At 40.5% G+C, this 17,603-nt stretch overlaps 1 protein-coding gene across 1 annotated transcript in view; it reads right to left on the bottom strand.

Annotated features, from left to right (window-relative positions):
- CIT (citron rho-interacting serine/threonine kinase) overlaps nucleotides 1–16,897 on the bottom strand; it is a 97,594-nt gene extending 80,697 nt beyond the window's left edge. Inside the window, exons 1-6 of the mRNA XM_075276527.1 lie at nucleotides 16,875–16,897; nucleotides 9,782–9,879; nucleotides 8,121–8,268; nucleotides 5,408–5,583; nucleotides 4,473–4,574; nucleotides 2,579–2,721 (exon numbers count right to left, since the gene is read on the bottom strand). Coding sequence (XP_075132628.1) covers nucleotides 2,579–2,721; nucleotides 4,473–4,574; nucleotides 5,408–5,583; nucleotides 8,121–8,268; nucleotides 9,782–9,877 — 665 coding nt within the window. The 5' untranslated portion in view covers nucleotides 9,878–9,879; nucleotides 16,875–16,897. The remainder of the gene's footprint in view (nucleotides 1–2,578; nucleotides 2,722–4,472; nucleotides 4,575–5,407; nucleotides 5,584–8,120; nucleotides 8,269–9,781; nucleotides 9,880–16,874) is intronic.
- Between the last annotated feature and the right edge of the window lie 706 nt (nucleotides 16,898–17,603).

Here is a 17,603-nt window from a genome sequence, read left to right as displayed (position 1 = left end):
GACAATGAATCACAGTCACATAAGCAAGTAACTACCTCTCTGTTTGGCGATCCAGTGATCCTGACTGGTTCTAACTGTTCACATGTAAATGCTAATGCACTTTGTTAAAGAACAAACTTTACCAGGGGCACCTTTCCTGAGGTACATGTGAAGGGGGCTGTGAAGAAGCGTAAAAAACCTACTGCTCAGAGACTTTATATATTGTTCTGTGCCACGCTAACATTTACACTTCTGCCATCCAGAATAAATGCTACTCGGATGAAACTTTGTGTAAACGTATTATCATGTTTCTGTATTGAATTGTATAAAGACACCAGTTTCCTGTGGAGAGTTAGAGGGTGCTCTTTGGCTACTATCTGTATCTCTAATGTACGGTTCACCTAGTGGCTATGACTACTCTGTGAGTGCACATCATCCCATGAGTGCGGCGTGCTACAGTTGTATGATTAAATTGACGTCTCGGTGTAACTACTTTGTTGTGTGTGCCTGCAGCATCCCATGGGACACTGCAAAATATTTTTATTATGCTCATAATGTATATATGCCGTGTCTTATGTCATAATCTGTGAGCAAGTGGATTGAGTCTTGATACGTTCCTCACAGGTAATATTAGAATATGAAAGGATACCAAGAGTCTTCACCTATCAGAGAAATGTTGTAAGGATTACTGGAGGAGAGCTAGAGTCAGATTATGGCTACACTGCAGCTTACAGTAGAGTTAGAGAAGGTATGGCTACCTAGAGACTTGGAAGTCTAAAGTAAGAAAAAGAGTGCTTTTCCTGGAGTATGAAGATAAGATGAGCAAGGGCCACAGACCATCTGCCCTATTTACAAAAGAAGAAACAAAAGTACAGGCTGTTGTGGCACTATTATCTACCGACTCACCCCATACTCACAGTGGTCCAATACAAAAAGAAGTGAACCTCCGTTTGCTCTGCGCTACTGCTCTTTTTAAAATAACGTTATGTATGATCTGTTTCACTAAAACCATAAGTCTCCTGACTCCTTATGTCACCATCATGGGCACTACTATCTCCACCAAGCTCAGGAGGGATGAAGACTTTAGCGTGTTACCCGGGGGGAAAGACTTCAGCCACCATGAGGTAGCCAGCAGGCTGCCTCAGCTCAGCACCAGCCCAGAATGAGAGCTGGAGGAATCTGGTTGAGTTATCTAGAAACCAAGACAAGTACCAGTTCGAGAACTACTAGTGCAAAGCCTCTAGGTTTCCTCCAGAGAGTTGCTGCACTCCTACTCACTGAATATAATGCAAAACCACAACTCCTACAAAAACACTTTAATCTGGTAAGACCAATATGTCTAGAGCAGCCTACTTTCTCTTGGGTAGGATATAGCAATAGTAAAGTGAAAATATGACAAAATTAATTGTACCGTATTTATTAATTGTTTTAGACACTCTCTCTTTGTCCAAAAAAAGGGAGTGGTTAGAGAGAAGGGGATATGGCTTAGTTATGAAGGGGTGTGAATTAAGACATGGTTCACCTAAAAAAGTGCTAAAATATGCTGGTTGCAGCAAGGTAAGTCATCCCGAGACTTTGGAAGTCCTCGACTCCCCCAACACTCCTTTCTTGGTTGAAGGAGAACCTTAGCTTGCGCACTATGGAGAGCTTGGTGGCGGAGCTTCCACAGGATGATAGAGCGCACCAACAGATGTGGCTCCTTTGGAACCATTTTTACTATTCCGCTGATTTCCAAACTTTCTTTTCTTCTGTGTCCTTGTAATGTTGTGCCTTTTCATGGTGTCTCTGTTTTTTGTGGTTCTACTTATCCATTGCAGTTAATGGTTAACATTCAAGCCTGACAAACTGTCAGGAACGCCTTTCTGACTGTAAAGAGCTACGGTACCGGCAACGAAAGCTCTTTACCCGGAGCACAGATCAGGAAAGCCGATACTGCGCTGAATTCAGCAGTATATAGAACTGCCTGTGCCCCAAAACATGAACGGTCCTCTTTAAGGAAGTATTAGTAAATCTATGTTAATCTTTGCATTAAATCGTTAAATCATTAAATTAGTAGAGAATTACCTATTTTTTTATATTAACATATTTTTAAAGAATTTTTGACAATTTTTTTTTTTTTTTTTTTATAAATTTTCTATGTCACTAGCTATATTTTTAGAAAAGTACTGTATTACGCAATGTTTTACTCTGACCATTAAGCCTGCTAGTAGACTGACATATAGGGATTTGCTTTGCAGCAATCACCTCATTTACATAACACACACAATTACAATTTAAAAAAAAACTCCACCTCTATAGATAAATCAATTGACCCATCATTGCATCCACTTCTGAGAACAGATGGATATCATGGCTTATCTACTCCCCCTCATTGCATAAATAACATCTATAAAATTCACTACAACTAAATGCCTTTAAAGCAGAAAAAGAGCTCAGGCGAGATGGCAGGCTCCATAATCATGGACGAAAAATAGACAGACTAACAAATCTACAATCATAAATAAAATCAGATTAGAAAAAAGTCATTTATTTCTATACCTGGTTTTAATAAATTAAAAATGGTGATAAAATTCCTCGCCAACCACACCCATATGCTTACCTGTGTACAAATCCCAGCTGGTGAACACTGCGAATTGCAAGAACTATTTCTGCCAGATAAAACTGAGCCATACTTTCATCAAACTGCTCATCATAGCGATTCAATAAAGACAGCAAGTCTCCTCCTGGCTGGTACTGCATGACCTGCAAAATTTTCACAAGGTTATAGACTTGATTTGGCAGACTGAAATTATTTAATGTTATGGATTGTGTAAAAAAAATTAGATTTACGCTAGGTTCATACTAGTGTTTGGGGACTTAGTTACCCATTACACTTAAAATAGGCAGAGAGAAAAGGCCTGCAAGGAAGACTTTTCTCTCCACCGATTTCAGTATAGAATCTGCGGGAACTGGGAAGAAAGTCAATGAACCCCATTATAGTCTATGGGGTCCACTTTTCAAGTGAATAGGGTTTCCATTTTACAGGTCACCAAGCGGACACAAAGAATGGAAACCCAAATGCTAGTGTGAACTTAGCATTACTAAAAAAACATAATTAAAGAAAGAGAAACATAGGGTCACAAGGGCAAAATTAATAAGACCTGTTTACATGAAGCCAATCTGTTCATGTGACTTTGGCCTCAGGCCTATTGTACTGCTCTTCTATCACATACACACAACAGTACTAATAGTTTTACAGTTTTATCAAAGAATATGCATGATATAAAATAGTTTACACCTCAAATTTCTCATACATTGTAATATCTGATTAACATCAGCCATGAAAAACTGTCTAAGCTGCATCCATAACAAACAGATGATTTTTCATACATGCAGAAGTCCGCAAACTAGACAGAAATAGTGCATACTGAGCTTCTTTTGCACACAGACAGGGAGTGTGATATTCTACATAGGTTATTTACTTTTAGGTCTTATTAGTTTGGGCATATTTGGAAATAACTATACCAATTAGGGTATGTTTACACAGAGTATTTTGTAGGCAGATTTTGACGTGGAATCTGCCTCAAAATCCACTTGCAAAAACGTCTCCCATTCATTTCAATGGGAGTCCTTTGCTTTTTTTCCCACTAGCGATTTTTCTCAGCTAGCAGGAAAAAAAGCATCATGCCCTATCAGGGCTTTCTCAGCAAACTGGTTGTCCTGACAGAGCTGTAGATAACAGTGAGTGGTGTCACTTTTCTATCACACAGGTCTGGCTCTATGGAAACGCTGTGCAAACAATGGGAGGGATAATTTCACATAGCAGGAAACAAAGCAGCATTGCTAAAGCAATAGATTTAGGAAAAGTGTTCAATTTACATAAGCTACCAGTATAGGATCCTTTAAAATGGCAAAGAGTGGGGTAATTTGAAATTTTTTCTGTTCATTCTTTTTTTACTTTTAATTTTTAGTCAACCTAGGAGTGATCAGTTGTATGATGGATAATACAATGTAATGCAGTACTTCTGTATGGCATAATATTATACTATTACTGGCTGCCTAAGGCAGTCTGTGATAGATCAATACAATGACAGTCCTTCAATATGCCCACAGATGTCATGCTAATGAATAAGAGAACAGCCAGAAGGCCGATTTACAACCCTTTAGGTGCCACATTTGCAACAAACAACAGCATCTAAAGGGTTTACAGGGTACTGTCACCATTCACAACTGTTACCTATAGTTGAGGGCAATACAACTAGCACTCATGTAATATTGTATGGGCTCAACTCCTGAGTTCTTCCTTGCACCCGCTGTAATGATCGAAAAAAGGGTTAAGCAAGTTTTATAACCCAGACCTTTTGTATGGCTCCTAGTTCTGATCAGTTATCAGATTGCTTTAACATTAAGTATTAATATGCTTCCTTACAGCTGACAGATTTGCACAATTAAAAATTATTTCTATTTGACATCTGTAGTCATTTATTTTTGCAATCATTTGAGTTATCACTTACTAGGTAAAGGTGATCTCTGTCCTGGAAGGCATATTGAAGTGCAGGTATCCAGGGACTATTATGATTACTTAGTATATTTCGTTCTTCTTCAAAAAAAGAAACCTAAACAAAATGGAGAGATAAAAATCAGTAAAACACATTTTAATAGTTTGTCCTTAATCCATACTCATGGTTAGAGACCTATGACCCTTCTATTAACCCTTTCCAATTTTTCATTTCCTTATCTTTAAAAATATGGGGGGGGGGTTTGTTTTTGGGGGTTTTTTTTCAGTTTACACAGCTGTACGAGGGCTTGATTTCAGCAGGACAAATTGTTCTTCCTGATGGCACCATTTAGTGCTCCATTCAATGTATTAGGAAGAATTGGGGAAGGATGAAATTGGAATAAAAATGAATTGGTTCAATGACTCCAATGTCACAATTGACTGCACCATCTAAGTGATTAACAGATGTTTTTGCACCATTTGTGGCTGTTAACAGCAGGTACTAGCTCTATAATACAGCCAGCATACACTATATGCAGTATGGAGAAAGCTCATTTCCTGAGCCACCTACTTTTCCTTCGCCCAACATTACATTGATGTACATAAAAGTCAAATGTCGGGAAGGAGTTAAAGTACTTCCATTGCTGACATGTATGGCATATCCACAGGAGCCCCATTTCAAGACAGCTGCACATGCTTGGCAACTTCTGCTTTCAGAGTGGCCACACTGTCTTCTATGACAGCCAAACAACTAAAGTTCTTATGTATGCAGGAAACAGAGGAAGGGTACAAAGGAAGTAGTGCACCAATTATAGTGATGTTTGATCCCAGGCAAACGTCATTGAATGGAAGTCATGCAGGAGGTGAGTAATATTTACTATACCAAAGACCATAATGCATCACTAGTTAAGCCCCCAAATCACAGCCTTCCCAATAAATAAAAAGAAAAACCTGTTCTTGTGCGAGAAGTGCTCTCTTCTTCATTACTTTCATAGCAAATATATCTCCAGTAAGCTTCTCCTTGACAACATGTACATCTGCAAAATGCCCCCGTCCAATAACATTTTTAACTTCAAAATCTTTAACACTGGGTTGCAGCTCACGCAATTCAGCAATGGTTTCAGAATCTGGGGGAAAAAAACAAGGATGTATTGTATTATGATGCTAACATTGGAATTGTAAGAAATGTAAAAAGGAAACAGCTTATCATATGAGCCCAAAAAGTAACAAATCGGTGGAGTCTGGGAATACATCCTTTATCAATTTCTCCACTGGAGTGAGATGTTATTTTGAGGTTTTCTGGATTGAATTTTAGTGCATATGTTGGTCTCCGCCATGCCCCATCCACTTTTGAGGGAAAAAAGTGGCAAGCAGGGCATGGATCTAACAAGGAGGCACCACTTTTGACACAAAAAAGGCCATGCACCAAAGAGGTGCCACATTTACATTTACATTTAAAAAATGGTGTGGATGAAGGTGTACATTTTTCCCATTGTGTCTTTCTGCTTTACTCCAGTGCTTGGTAATTGTATCAAAATAAACACAATTACTTACTCTAGGTAATTACAGTGAAAGCTCTCCAAAAGACTGGGTCTCCTTTTTGTAGTTCAAGGGTATTAGTTACTTAGCTTTAGTTAGTTGCACTGGCCAAATGTGACTGGGACTCTATTTACTGGTTGGAGTTTGCCACAGTTTTATTAGTCCTAGTCTAAATCCATTTACTGTATATGTAATACGCTGATGTTGTACAAAGCACAAAATACATTGTTATTATTTGACTCTTATTTGGGGTTTTGGTAGGACTGTACATTCTGCAAATTTTTTTCTTTAAGAGGACCAACCATATAAAAGTCCATTTTTATGTACAAATGTGGGTCAGCCCAAAGAGGTTTCACTGTATCTGATTTACATACAAAATAGGGGGGGCTTCTCTAGAAGTACAAAGCATTAGGTATCCGGCACTGGTCATAAATTCTCTTTCTAGGACTGAGATATCAACAACCTATCCCTAGGACAAATCAATATGGGGTAAGGTGGTCTGATACCTGGCACCCCACGGATTAGCTGTTTGAAGAAACTGCTGAATTCGGGCTCTTCACTGCTCACCAATCACAGCACCGTACAGTGTGCCTAGTGCTGCAGCTTAGACCTATTCACTTGAAAAAGACTGAGCTAGACATAGGCCACATACAGTAATTAATAAACACAACGTCATTGACCTGTAATGTGGAAGCCATTGCCGATTCAATCAGCTGATCTGTGAACGTTCTTGGAGTTGGACCCCACCAATCAGATATTGCTGACCTAACCTAAAGATAGGTCGATATTTAAATTCCAGAAAACCCCTCGAAGCTACATCTGGTGTTATAATCAAAAAATGCATTCACAATTCTGCTGGCCGCTATTGGAAACAGTAGAGAATCTTGTTGAATGTAATGGCTTAGCTAAGCATCTAAAACAAATATCAGAATTCCCGACTCTGTATAGACATTGTCCAGCCATGAATTTTTAACACTCATGGCCAGCTTAACTTTAAGGATAAGATCACACTTGGAATCTACAGCAAAATAAGAATTGTGCATTTAGTATGGAATTCACCTACTACCATACAAGTGAATAGAAAGCCCTGCGCATCTACAGCCATCTATCACTACACTGCAGCATCAAACACGGGTTGATCCCCTTATTAAACAGACATTTTTGGTCTATATGGATATATCCATAAATTCATATATGGAAATGGCCCTATATAATGAGTCAATATGCACAAAAACTGCAATAGAATTCCAATGCAAATTGTGGTACAAAGTAAGCCAACTCATACACAGTTACAAGAAGCAATAGATTTATCATCCACAATAAGGCACTGTGATAAATCTGGCACATTTGAAAATCATATAGTCTAAGTCTGCACTGTGTAAATAAAGCTTAGGAAATATTAGTAAATGCTCCACTATGTCTCCAGCATGTGGGTAAAACTTATTGAATCTGCACTAAAGACTTTAGCTGCTCAAATCGGCAAGTAAAATCTGCAGTAAATCGTCCAAGTGTTGCAGTACCCTAATGGTATATGCCAATGTGAGAATTATGACCGGAGAGGCATTCAACCTTGGGAACCTCCGGAACCTGAGAACTAAGGTCCCTGCAACTCTGGACTCATTGAAGATGGGCAAGTTGAAATTCCTCAGACCAATGAATGAGGTTCTGTAGTTTCCTGGTCAGAAGAATTACTTTGCAGAGAAGTGCTGTGAAGGAACTTCATGAGGCCATTTTCTTTTAACTTAAAGGCTTACTTGGTAATGCATACTGAAAATATACTTTAAAAAGAAAAAGAAAAAAAAAACAACTTTCCTTTGACTATAGGAAATCAAAGCAAAAGGTGGCTACTTTGAAGAACCTAGAATATAAGACATATTTTCAGTTGTTTCACACTTTTTTGTTAAGTATATAATTCCACATGTGTTATTTCATAGTTTTGATGCCTTCAGTGTGAATCTACATATATATATATATATATATATATATATATATATATATATATATATATATAGTAAGCCATTTACAGTAGGCTTTATTTATCATAGTCGTATAACTAGTAATTTTGTGATTTTCTCGTTTTGATGAATAAGGAAGGAAGATTCCAAGAAATCAGATCCAAACTTACATTTTTTGACAAAGTTAGAGACATGTTTAATCTTCATCAATGCTGGACTGTTGCATTCTTCAAAGAGGACCAACAAGGAATCCAGAAGACCTTCCCTAGTTAGAGTAGACAATTGTTGTTGCAAAGGGGACAGATATGATGACTTTCCCTAAAAAGAAATATAACTTGATAAAGAACCACAGCATCACTGAGCAATATTACAGTAGGATTATAAACTGAGTTATGTACATACTACATGCAAACCTAGCCTTCTGTTCCATGTCTTGCTTCCAAGTTTATTGTGAAGAGGTTCACTGCAAATCCTATAAGACTGTGTTCACAAATGCAACTTTTTACGACTGATTAAATCTGCTTTCAGGGGTTTCCATTGAAGGAGTATACTTGTAACTACAAGTGATCACCTATCCAATGGCTAAAGGATAACTGGTAGTATCGTGGAGTTTGACTGCTGGACTCCCACCAGATATGAGAAAAGGAGTCCTGTATTCACTGTATGAATAGAGTGCAGGTTGCATGGAATCTAAGTGATTGGACAGAGGGATCCCGTTATAACGCCACAGGGTTGGTTGTGATGTGCCAATGAGATGCCAAGGTAGCTAGAGGCCTATAGAAGACTCACATGTTTATTAAACTTTCCTAGAGGCAGCAATTGATAGGCTGTCTTTCAGTTTTACAGTATTATATCATCAATTGAAAAATTGCCCTATTTGGGCAAAAAAAATGCAAAAAATTATTTTAAAAAAAAATAGAAAGAGGGTATGGAAAAAAAAATGACTTTTTGTCTCTATCCGTCTTCCCTCATAAAATGTAAGCCCTTGTGGGCAGGGCCCTCTATCCCACTGTGCCAGTCGGTCACTGTTAGTATAATATTTGTCTGTATATATTGTGTGTTGTGTGTAAACCCCAAATGTAATGCACCATGGAATTAATGATGCTATATAAACAAACAATAATAATAATAATAATAATAACATTATAAAAAGTACACATCACTGCTACTAATGGTGAGTGATGCCTCTGAAGAATGATGAGACAGGTAAACTAAAGAAAATCCAACACAACGCTGGTGTGCATTCTTTATGCCACAAGTGTTGCTTGATAAGTGAGTGGGGTTTGCAAAAAAAAATGGCAGAGCTTAACCTGAAACACTGCACACCAAAAATTTTACCAAAACTAGTATTAGGTTATCTGCCCCGATGTGTAGAAATGAAGCTAAAAGAATATCATTCAATAAAATACAAGTACTGACAGTAATTTCTCACCCTATATCCTTGTGATTTGTACTAATACCTCCCTTCATTTTCTACATGTACGTATTCATACATTTATTACAATATCAAAAGATTTGTTAAACTCCTTTTTATTGTCAAATTGCCATGCAGCATCCACAGTAAATCGTAGTGTAGAATAAGGCTAAATGCACACGTAAAAGTTGTCCAAAATGGTCATGAAAAACATAAAATCTTCATGGCCATTTTGCACCTTAGGTGCACCCATTTTAACAGAACCCCCTATACAATTCAGTGTATAGAGGGATCCACGAAAATGGCCCGGCAAAAATAACGGTCATATGAAATTAATGCTGCCCTGTCTGTAAAAAAAAAAAAAAAAAAAGTCATATATGTAGCCTTACTTTCTAACATTGCAGGTGAAGACAGTACCTGGAAAAAGTTATGGAGCCGTGTAGCTCTGCTGGTAAGAGACTCTGAAGACAGACCATCTGTTCCACCGCGGATTCCAACTTTGAATTTCAACATTTCTGGAACAAAAAATCCTATTAAAAAGGTAACACTTAGGATTTCGGACTCTTTTTTGCCCCTTTTTTAACAACTTGGCCAGACAGGCAAAATTGGGCAATCATTTCTTTTTATTGACATTTAAAATCTGCAGCATGTGGAGGGGATCTGCTAAAATCACATCTACTATGTTGCAACTGTAAATCGCAGAGGGTTAACTGACTGCAAATTCGCTGAATGTGTTCTGCTTTAATGAACTCCTTTAGGCTAAGGCGCCACATAGCGAGTTGCAGCCAAAACGTGCTGTGGGAAAAACCACCGCTGATACGCATCATGGTTTTTCCACCAGCACTTTTCACAAAAGGTCGGCAGAGATTTACTTGCTAGTGTTTCCGTAGATATAATGGACACGCTGCGATTTACAAAAACACAATGAGATTTTAAATCATAGCATCTCCGCTGCGGATATTTTTCTGCAATGTAGAGATAGGACTTTGCAAGTACTGTAAAATGCAGCGGTTTTTGTGTGGCGTTTACACTATCCTTAGTGAGCATCTTCTTATTGCTTATTTGGGGCAATCACTGAAAATATTATCTCTCACACTCAGTACAGGACAGTAAGTCGCAGGGTGGCAAGGACTCCTAGCAAAATAGTTAACTTATAGTTAACTAGCCTATGCCTGAGGCTTTGTCTGCGTGTTGTTGTTGTCAATGACCGCCTATATTCAAATTGCTGCCATTGATGGTTTGCCTGCTCCGGCGTTTCGGCAGATCTCAAGCTGTCCTGCTGCTGAACTTGTTCCAGCTAGAGATGAGCGAGCCGTTCCGAACAGCATGTTCCATAGAAATGAATGGATGCACCTGGTACTTCCGCTTTGACGGCGGCCGGCCGCTTAACCCCCCGCGTGCCAGCTACGTCCATTCATTTCTATGCGAGCGTGCTGTTCAGATCGGCTGATCCGAACAGTACTCGCTCATCTCTAGTTCCAGCATCTCAGCAGCTCGCTGGGACGCCATATAATGAGCGTGTTGTTGGCGTCAATGATCTGCATGCTCTGACGTCTCGTCAGCTGTCAAGCTGGTCTGACGCTGAACTCGTTCCTCGCGCTGTGCTCGTGATTGTTCCTGCAGCTCACTGAGACACCATATAATGAGCGTGTCTATCCGCATAACTGCACGCGCCCATAAACTTGTATGGGACAGTCCGTGCTGTAAAAACACGGCTATTACAGACATGCGTAGAAAACAATGGGTCCGCAAATGGTCCGCAATTTAAAACCTGCAATTGCGGAAAATTTGCAGTCTTAAACTACAGTTGTGTAAGACCTACACGACCGTAGTGGTTTTTGTGGTCTGCAATTTGTGGATCCGCAACACAAATTTCACTCTAAAAACTCATTCCACAGACGTCCGTGTCCAACCGCAAAGTGCATCTGCAACGGTCCGTGTGTATTATGCGGATCCGCAATTGCGCATATACACTGATGTATGTTCAGTGTGTATCCACATAACTGAACGTGCCAATAGACTTGTATGGGACATTCCGTGCCGTAAAAACACGGCCATTACGGACATGCGGTATACTGTCCAGACCACGGTTGAGGCGCGCCACACCACGGACAAAAACTACAGTGGTGTAAGAAGCCTCATAGAAAACTATGGGACCGTAAATGGTTCGCAATTTTAAACCCGCAATTGCGGACCATTTGCAGTGTAAAACTACGGTCGTGTAAGACCAGCCTTAGGCTGGTCTTACACAGCCGTAATGTAAGTCCGCAAATGGTCTGCAATTTAGGGTTTTCAATTGCGGACACATTATATTAATGTGGCCTCTTACACCACCTGATATTTTATCCGTGGTGTGGCCGGGCTGCAACCGTGGTCCGCAATTTATAGAATATGTCCGTAATGGCCATGAATTGCGGCACTGCACGGACTCGCCCATAGAACTTTATGGGCGAGTGCGGCAGGACACGGACGTCTGCTGAGTCTATGTTGCAGACTGTACATTCAATACGGTTGTGTAAGACCAGCCTTATCCATACTATTCAGAATAGTAAATCCAGCCAACACGCAGACCAAATTTTCACAGGGTAAAGACACATTATGTACCTGGATACAATTATAGCTGCACTAAAGTTCTGGGCCAAAGGAGTTGTCACTAATAATTTTTAAGGTTTTTTGGGGTGCTTGTGATACATAGGGCTTTTCTTTTATATAGTTTTTATTTTTCCATGTAAACAAAAAAAGAAGGGAAAATGTGTCTGTTTTTCACATCTTGCATGTTTGTTTAGGTTTTCTTCACAGCACAAAGTGTTACTAAATAAAATTTTCAAATGGTTTTCCCTCTCCGTTCTAGTAATTTTTACACAGGTGTCACTTATTGTTGTATCGCTCAAGAAGGTGATATTAAAAGAACGAGTAACATAGGTGTGGTAGTGATGGGGGTTTTTTCAGCATGACTGTGGGGCCAGAAGACAGGGACAGTAATAAGCCCTGAAGGTTTGTTGCGAACAAGGCCAGTAATGAGAAATAGCCTGGAATTACCATAATCAATGTTTCGTTTACATATAAGTAACAGCCCCAAGGACTGACTGCAGTTATAACTGTTTTTGGTACTTAGTGCATCACCCCACTTAGGGTGATGACACACAGTGTGCACAACTTGTATTTTCATCCAACAGCAAGCCAAAAATATTGAGGATGATGACCATTTACAGCATCATACATCCCACTGGGAGAAGAAGAGGCCACTATGGAGATCACTGCCCAATACGTGTCCAGCTGTCACCAAACAAGAGGAAGATAAGACTCCACTGACTCTTATACCCCAAATCAGCCACACACACACCCCCCATACTCTCCCCCTCGACTCCAACTCCCCCACCACACACTTTACTAGCTTTGGCAATGCCAAATATCTATTTGGACGTGCCAATAATGCCTATTTGATTTGACATAGCAGACTGTTGGCCAAAAGACAAAAATGTAATATGTATCGGGTGTGTGTGTATATATATATATATATATATATATATATATATACATACACCAGAGTTATCCATATATATATATATATATATATATATATATATATATATATACATACACACACACACATACACCAGAGTTATCCATATATATATATATATATATATATATATACATACACACTCACCGGCCACTTTATTAGGTACACCATGCTAGTAACGGGTTGGACCCCCTTTTGCCTTCAGAACTGCCTCAATTCTTCGTGGCATAGATTCAACAAGGTGCTGGAAGCATTCCTCAGAGATTTTGGTCCATATTGACATGATGGCATCACACAGTTGCCGCAGATTTGTCGGCTGCACATCCATGATGCGAATCTCCCGTTCCACCACATCCCAAAGATGCTCTATTGGATTGAGATCTGGTGACTGTGGAGGCCATTGGAGTACAGTGAACTCATTGTCATGTTCAAGAAACCAGTCTGAGATGATTCCAGCTTTATGACATGGCGCATTATCCTGCTGAAAGTAGCCATCAGATGTTGGGTACATTGTGGTCATAAAGGGATGGACATAGTCAGCAACAATACTCAGGTAGGCTTTGGCGTTGCAACGATGCTCAATTGGTACCAAGGGGCCCAAAGAGTGCCAAGAAAATATTCCCCACACCATGACACCACCACCACCAGCCTGAACCGTTGATACAAGGCAGGATGGATCCATGCTTTCATGTTGTTGACGCCAAATTCTGACCCTACCATCCGAATGTCGCAGCAGAAATCGAGACTCATCAGACCAGGCAACGTTTTTCCAATCTTCAATTGTACAATTTCGATGAGCTTGTGCAAATTGTAGCCTCAGTTTCCTGTTCTTAGCTGAAAGGAGTGGCACCCGGTGTGGTCTTCTGCTGCTGTAGCCCATCTGCCTCAAAGTTCGACGTACTGTGCGTTCAGAGATGCTCTTCTGGCTACCTTGGTTGTAACGGGTGGCTATTTGAGTCACTGTTGCCTTTCTATCAGCTCGAACCAGTCTGGCCATTCTCCTCTGACCTCTGACATCAACAACGCATTTCCGCCCACAGAACTGCCGCTCACTGGATGTTTTTTCTTTTTCGGACCATTCTCTGTAAACCCTAGAGATGGTTGTGCGTGAAAATCCCAGTAGATCAGCAGTTTCTGAAATACTCAGACCAGCCCTTCTGGCACCAACAACCATGCCACGTTCAAAGGCACTCAAATCACCTTTCTTCCCCATACTGATGCTCGGTTTGAACTGCAGGAGATTGTCTTGACCATGTCTACATGCCTAAATGCACTGAGTTGCCGCCATGTGATTGTCTGATTAGAAATTAAGTGTTAACGAGCAGTTGGACAGGTGTACCTAATAAAGTGGCCGGTGAGTGTATATATATATATATATATATATATATATATATATATATATATATATATATATATACACACACATACACCAGAGTTATCCATATATATATATATATATATATATATATATATATATATATATATATATATACACTCACTGGCCACTTTATTAGGTACACCTGTCCAACTGCTCGTTAACACTTAATTTCTAATCAGACAATCACATGGCGGCAACTCAGTGCATTTAGGCATGTAGACATGGCCAAGACAATCTCCTACAAGTTCAAACCGAGCATCAGTATGGGGAAGAAAGGTGATTTGAGTGCCTTTGAACGTGGCATGGTTGTTGGTGCCAGAAGGGCTGGTCTGAGTATTTCAGAAACTGCTGATCTACTAGGATTTTCACGCACAACCATCTCTAGGGTTTACAGAGAATGGTCCGAAAAAGAAAAAACATCCAGTGAGCGGCAGTTCTGTGGGCGGAAATGCGTTGTTGATGCCAGAGGTCAGAGGAGAATGGCCAGACTGGTTCGAGCTGATAGAAAGGCAACAGTGACTCAAATAGCCACCCGTTACAACCAAGGTAGCCAGAAGAGCATCTCTGAACGCACAGTACGTCGAACTTTGAGGCAGATGGGCTACAGCAGCAGAAGACCACACCGGGTGCCACTCCTTTCAGCTAAGAACAGGAAACTGAGGCTACAATTTGCACAAGCTCATCGAAATTGGACAATTGAAGATTGGAAAAACGTTGCCTGGTCTGATGAGTCTCGATTTCTGCTGCGACATTCGGATGGTAGGGTCAGAATTTGGCGTCAACAACATGAAAGTATGGATCCATCCTGCCTTGTATCAACGGTTCAGGCTGGTGGTGGTGGTGTCATGGTGTGGGGAATATTTTCTTGGCACTCTTTGGGCCCCTTGGTACCAATTGAGCATCGTTGCAACGCCAAAGCCTACCTGAGTATTGTTGCTGACCATGTCCATCCCTTTATGACCACAATGTACCCAACATCTGATGGCTACTTTCAGCAGGATAATGCGCCATGGCATAAAGCTGGAATCATCTCAGACTGGTTTCTTGAACATGACAATGAGTTCACTGTACTCCAATGGCCTCCACAGTCACCAGATCTCAATCCAATAGAGCATCTTTGGGATGTGGTGGAACGGGAGATTCGCATCATGGATGTGCAGCCGACAAATCTGCGGCAACTGTGTGATGCCATCATGTCAATATGGACCAAAATCTCTGAGGAATGCTTCCAGCACCTTGTTGAATCTATGCCACGAAGAATTGAGGCAGTTCTGAAGGCAAAAGGGGGTCCAACCCGTTACTAGCATGGTGTACCTAATAAAGTGGCCGGTGAGTGTATATATATATATATATATATATATATATATATATATATATATATATATATATATATATATATATATATATATATGATCAGTGTGGGCTCCTTACACTGATAAGCAGATACAGTTGCCTCTGAGCACTGCAAGCAGCTGTGCCCGATTACCTGAATAGGAGTAGAAGTTACTGCAGGCCTGTCCTCTGCTGTAGATTTTGCAGCTCAAAAGCAGCCAAGTCCCCTGACGGAAATGCAGCTTTTTTTTGGTTGGAGATTTCACAGCAGTTTTTTTGAGCCAAAGCCAAAAATGATTACAGAAGGAATGAGAAATATACAGGAACTTCTTATACTTCTCCCTCCTGCTCAATCCACTACTGGTTTTGGCTCAGAAAGACACAGAAAAATGTGCAGCAACAACAACAACAAAACAGCTGAGTTTCCGCAACATGTGGCCTTAGCCTCAATGAGAATTTAAGTAAACATGCAGAAAACAGACTTTGATATGTATATGTAGATGCATTAGAATGTCAGTATTTGATCAGTTTTTTTCTATTTATTCATATTTTCCCATATCTTGACCTTCTATTTGGAAAGACCTGGTGCAATATGCCAATCGGACATGCTGTGGCATAAAATGTGATCACAGCAAGCAAAAACCACTGTATGACAACACATACTTTGTGTAGGCGGCATTTACAATGGCGTAGTCAATATGGTCTGTATATGCCACATCAGTGGCGTTGTCTGCATTGTAGGCTCCAGACACCCGGTGGACTCTATTGTCTATAGTAGAGTCCAGCAGAAGCTGGTGACATCATGTGATGAAAGTGGCACACTCATCATTGTGTCATTCTGCGATTATGACGGAGCAGAACAATGTAATCCAGATGTGTACAGAGCCCTAGTGCTATGCACTGCTGTACAGATGCAACAATGTATCCGTCTGGAGCTCCTAGCCTGGATACAGTAGCATTCCCCATCACTGTCTAATAGAAAGTACAATACAGATAGATAGGTGGGAGCCGACAGTCTACATGTATCCAGAGCGATCCCTCACTATACAGACCACTAGCATGTACTGCAGCAGATGACAGACACACAGGTATTATTACAAGGGACCGGAAGAGCCAGCTGACAAGTCTCCAGCTGACAGGCAGTAACCCCCTCTTCCACATGGGGCAGTGTCCCGGACACATCACTGTACCCCCCTCGTCTAAGTGTTACAAAGCCTATACACATATAGTAAATCCCGCCGCCGTCATTCACACAATAACTCGCACTAATCACTCACCGGAGCCCGCACCTTACCGCCATTAAATTCAAACAAAATAGGAGCCGTATGACGTCACGTCCGGGGCGGTCCTGCCTGCTCCGGCTTTCAGCTCCCCGTTGTCCGCACAGCTTTCCTTCCAGTTAGTGCACTTCTAATATCACCTACTTATAATAGTTCTCCCTCTCCCTGGACACAGAACGTCTTCAGCTGCAGCTTATACCTCCTGGTCAGGAGCACTGCCATGTTTTCCCTTAAGCAAGATGGCCTTATCGGCCTCACAGCCCCTCCCCTCACTTCAGTGTTTGGTGCCCTCTAGTGGTAGTTTAGCATATAGACCAACTGTCACTGTTTTTTAAAATCTGGGGAAGCAATATTGTGGACTTGTCCTCAGGCTCCATTAGTGGGCAAAATGACACCCAACTGATCACATCGGGGTGGATTCACATTAGTCTAGCGTGGCTCTCTATTTTATTCTTTAGTAATTATTTTATTTCCTGTTGCTGTGTTTTGTTTTTAAACTAAAAAGCATTTACGGTAAGTTCCTCTTTTTGTTTAAAGGGATTCTATCATTAAAATGCTATTGTTTCTCACTAACACGTAGGAATAGCCTTAAGAAAGACTATTCTTCTCCTGCCTTTAGATGTCTTCTCTGCGCTGCCATTCAGTAGAAATTCCGGTTTTCTTTGGTATTCAAATTAATTTTCTCACAGCACTGGGGGCGGTCCTCAGTGCTCAAACAGCACTGGG

Source organism: Leptodactylus fuscus, chromosome 1 (genome assembly GCF_031893055.1).
Source record: "Leptodactylus fuscus isolate aLepFus1 chromosome 1, aLepFus1.hap2, whole genome shotgun sequence".
NCBI lineage: Eukaryota > Metazoa > Chordata > Amphibia > Anura > Leptodactylidae > Leptodactylus > Leptodactylus fuscus.
Note: the sequence above shows the minus strand (reverse complement) of the source record. Positions and strands in the feature narration are given on the sequence as shown.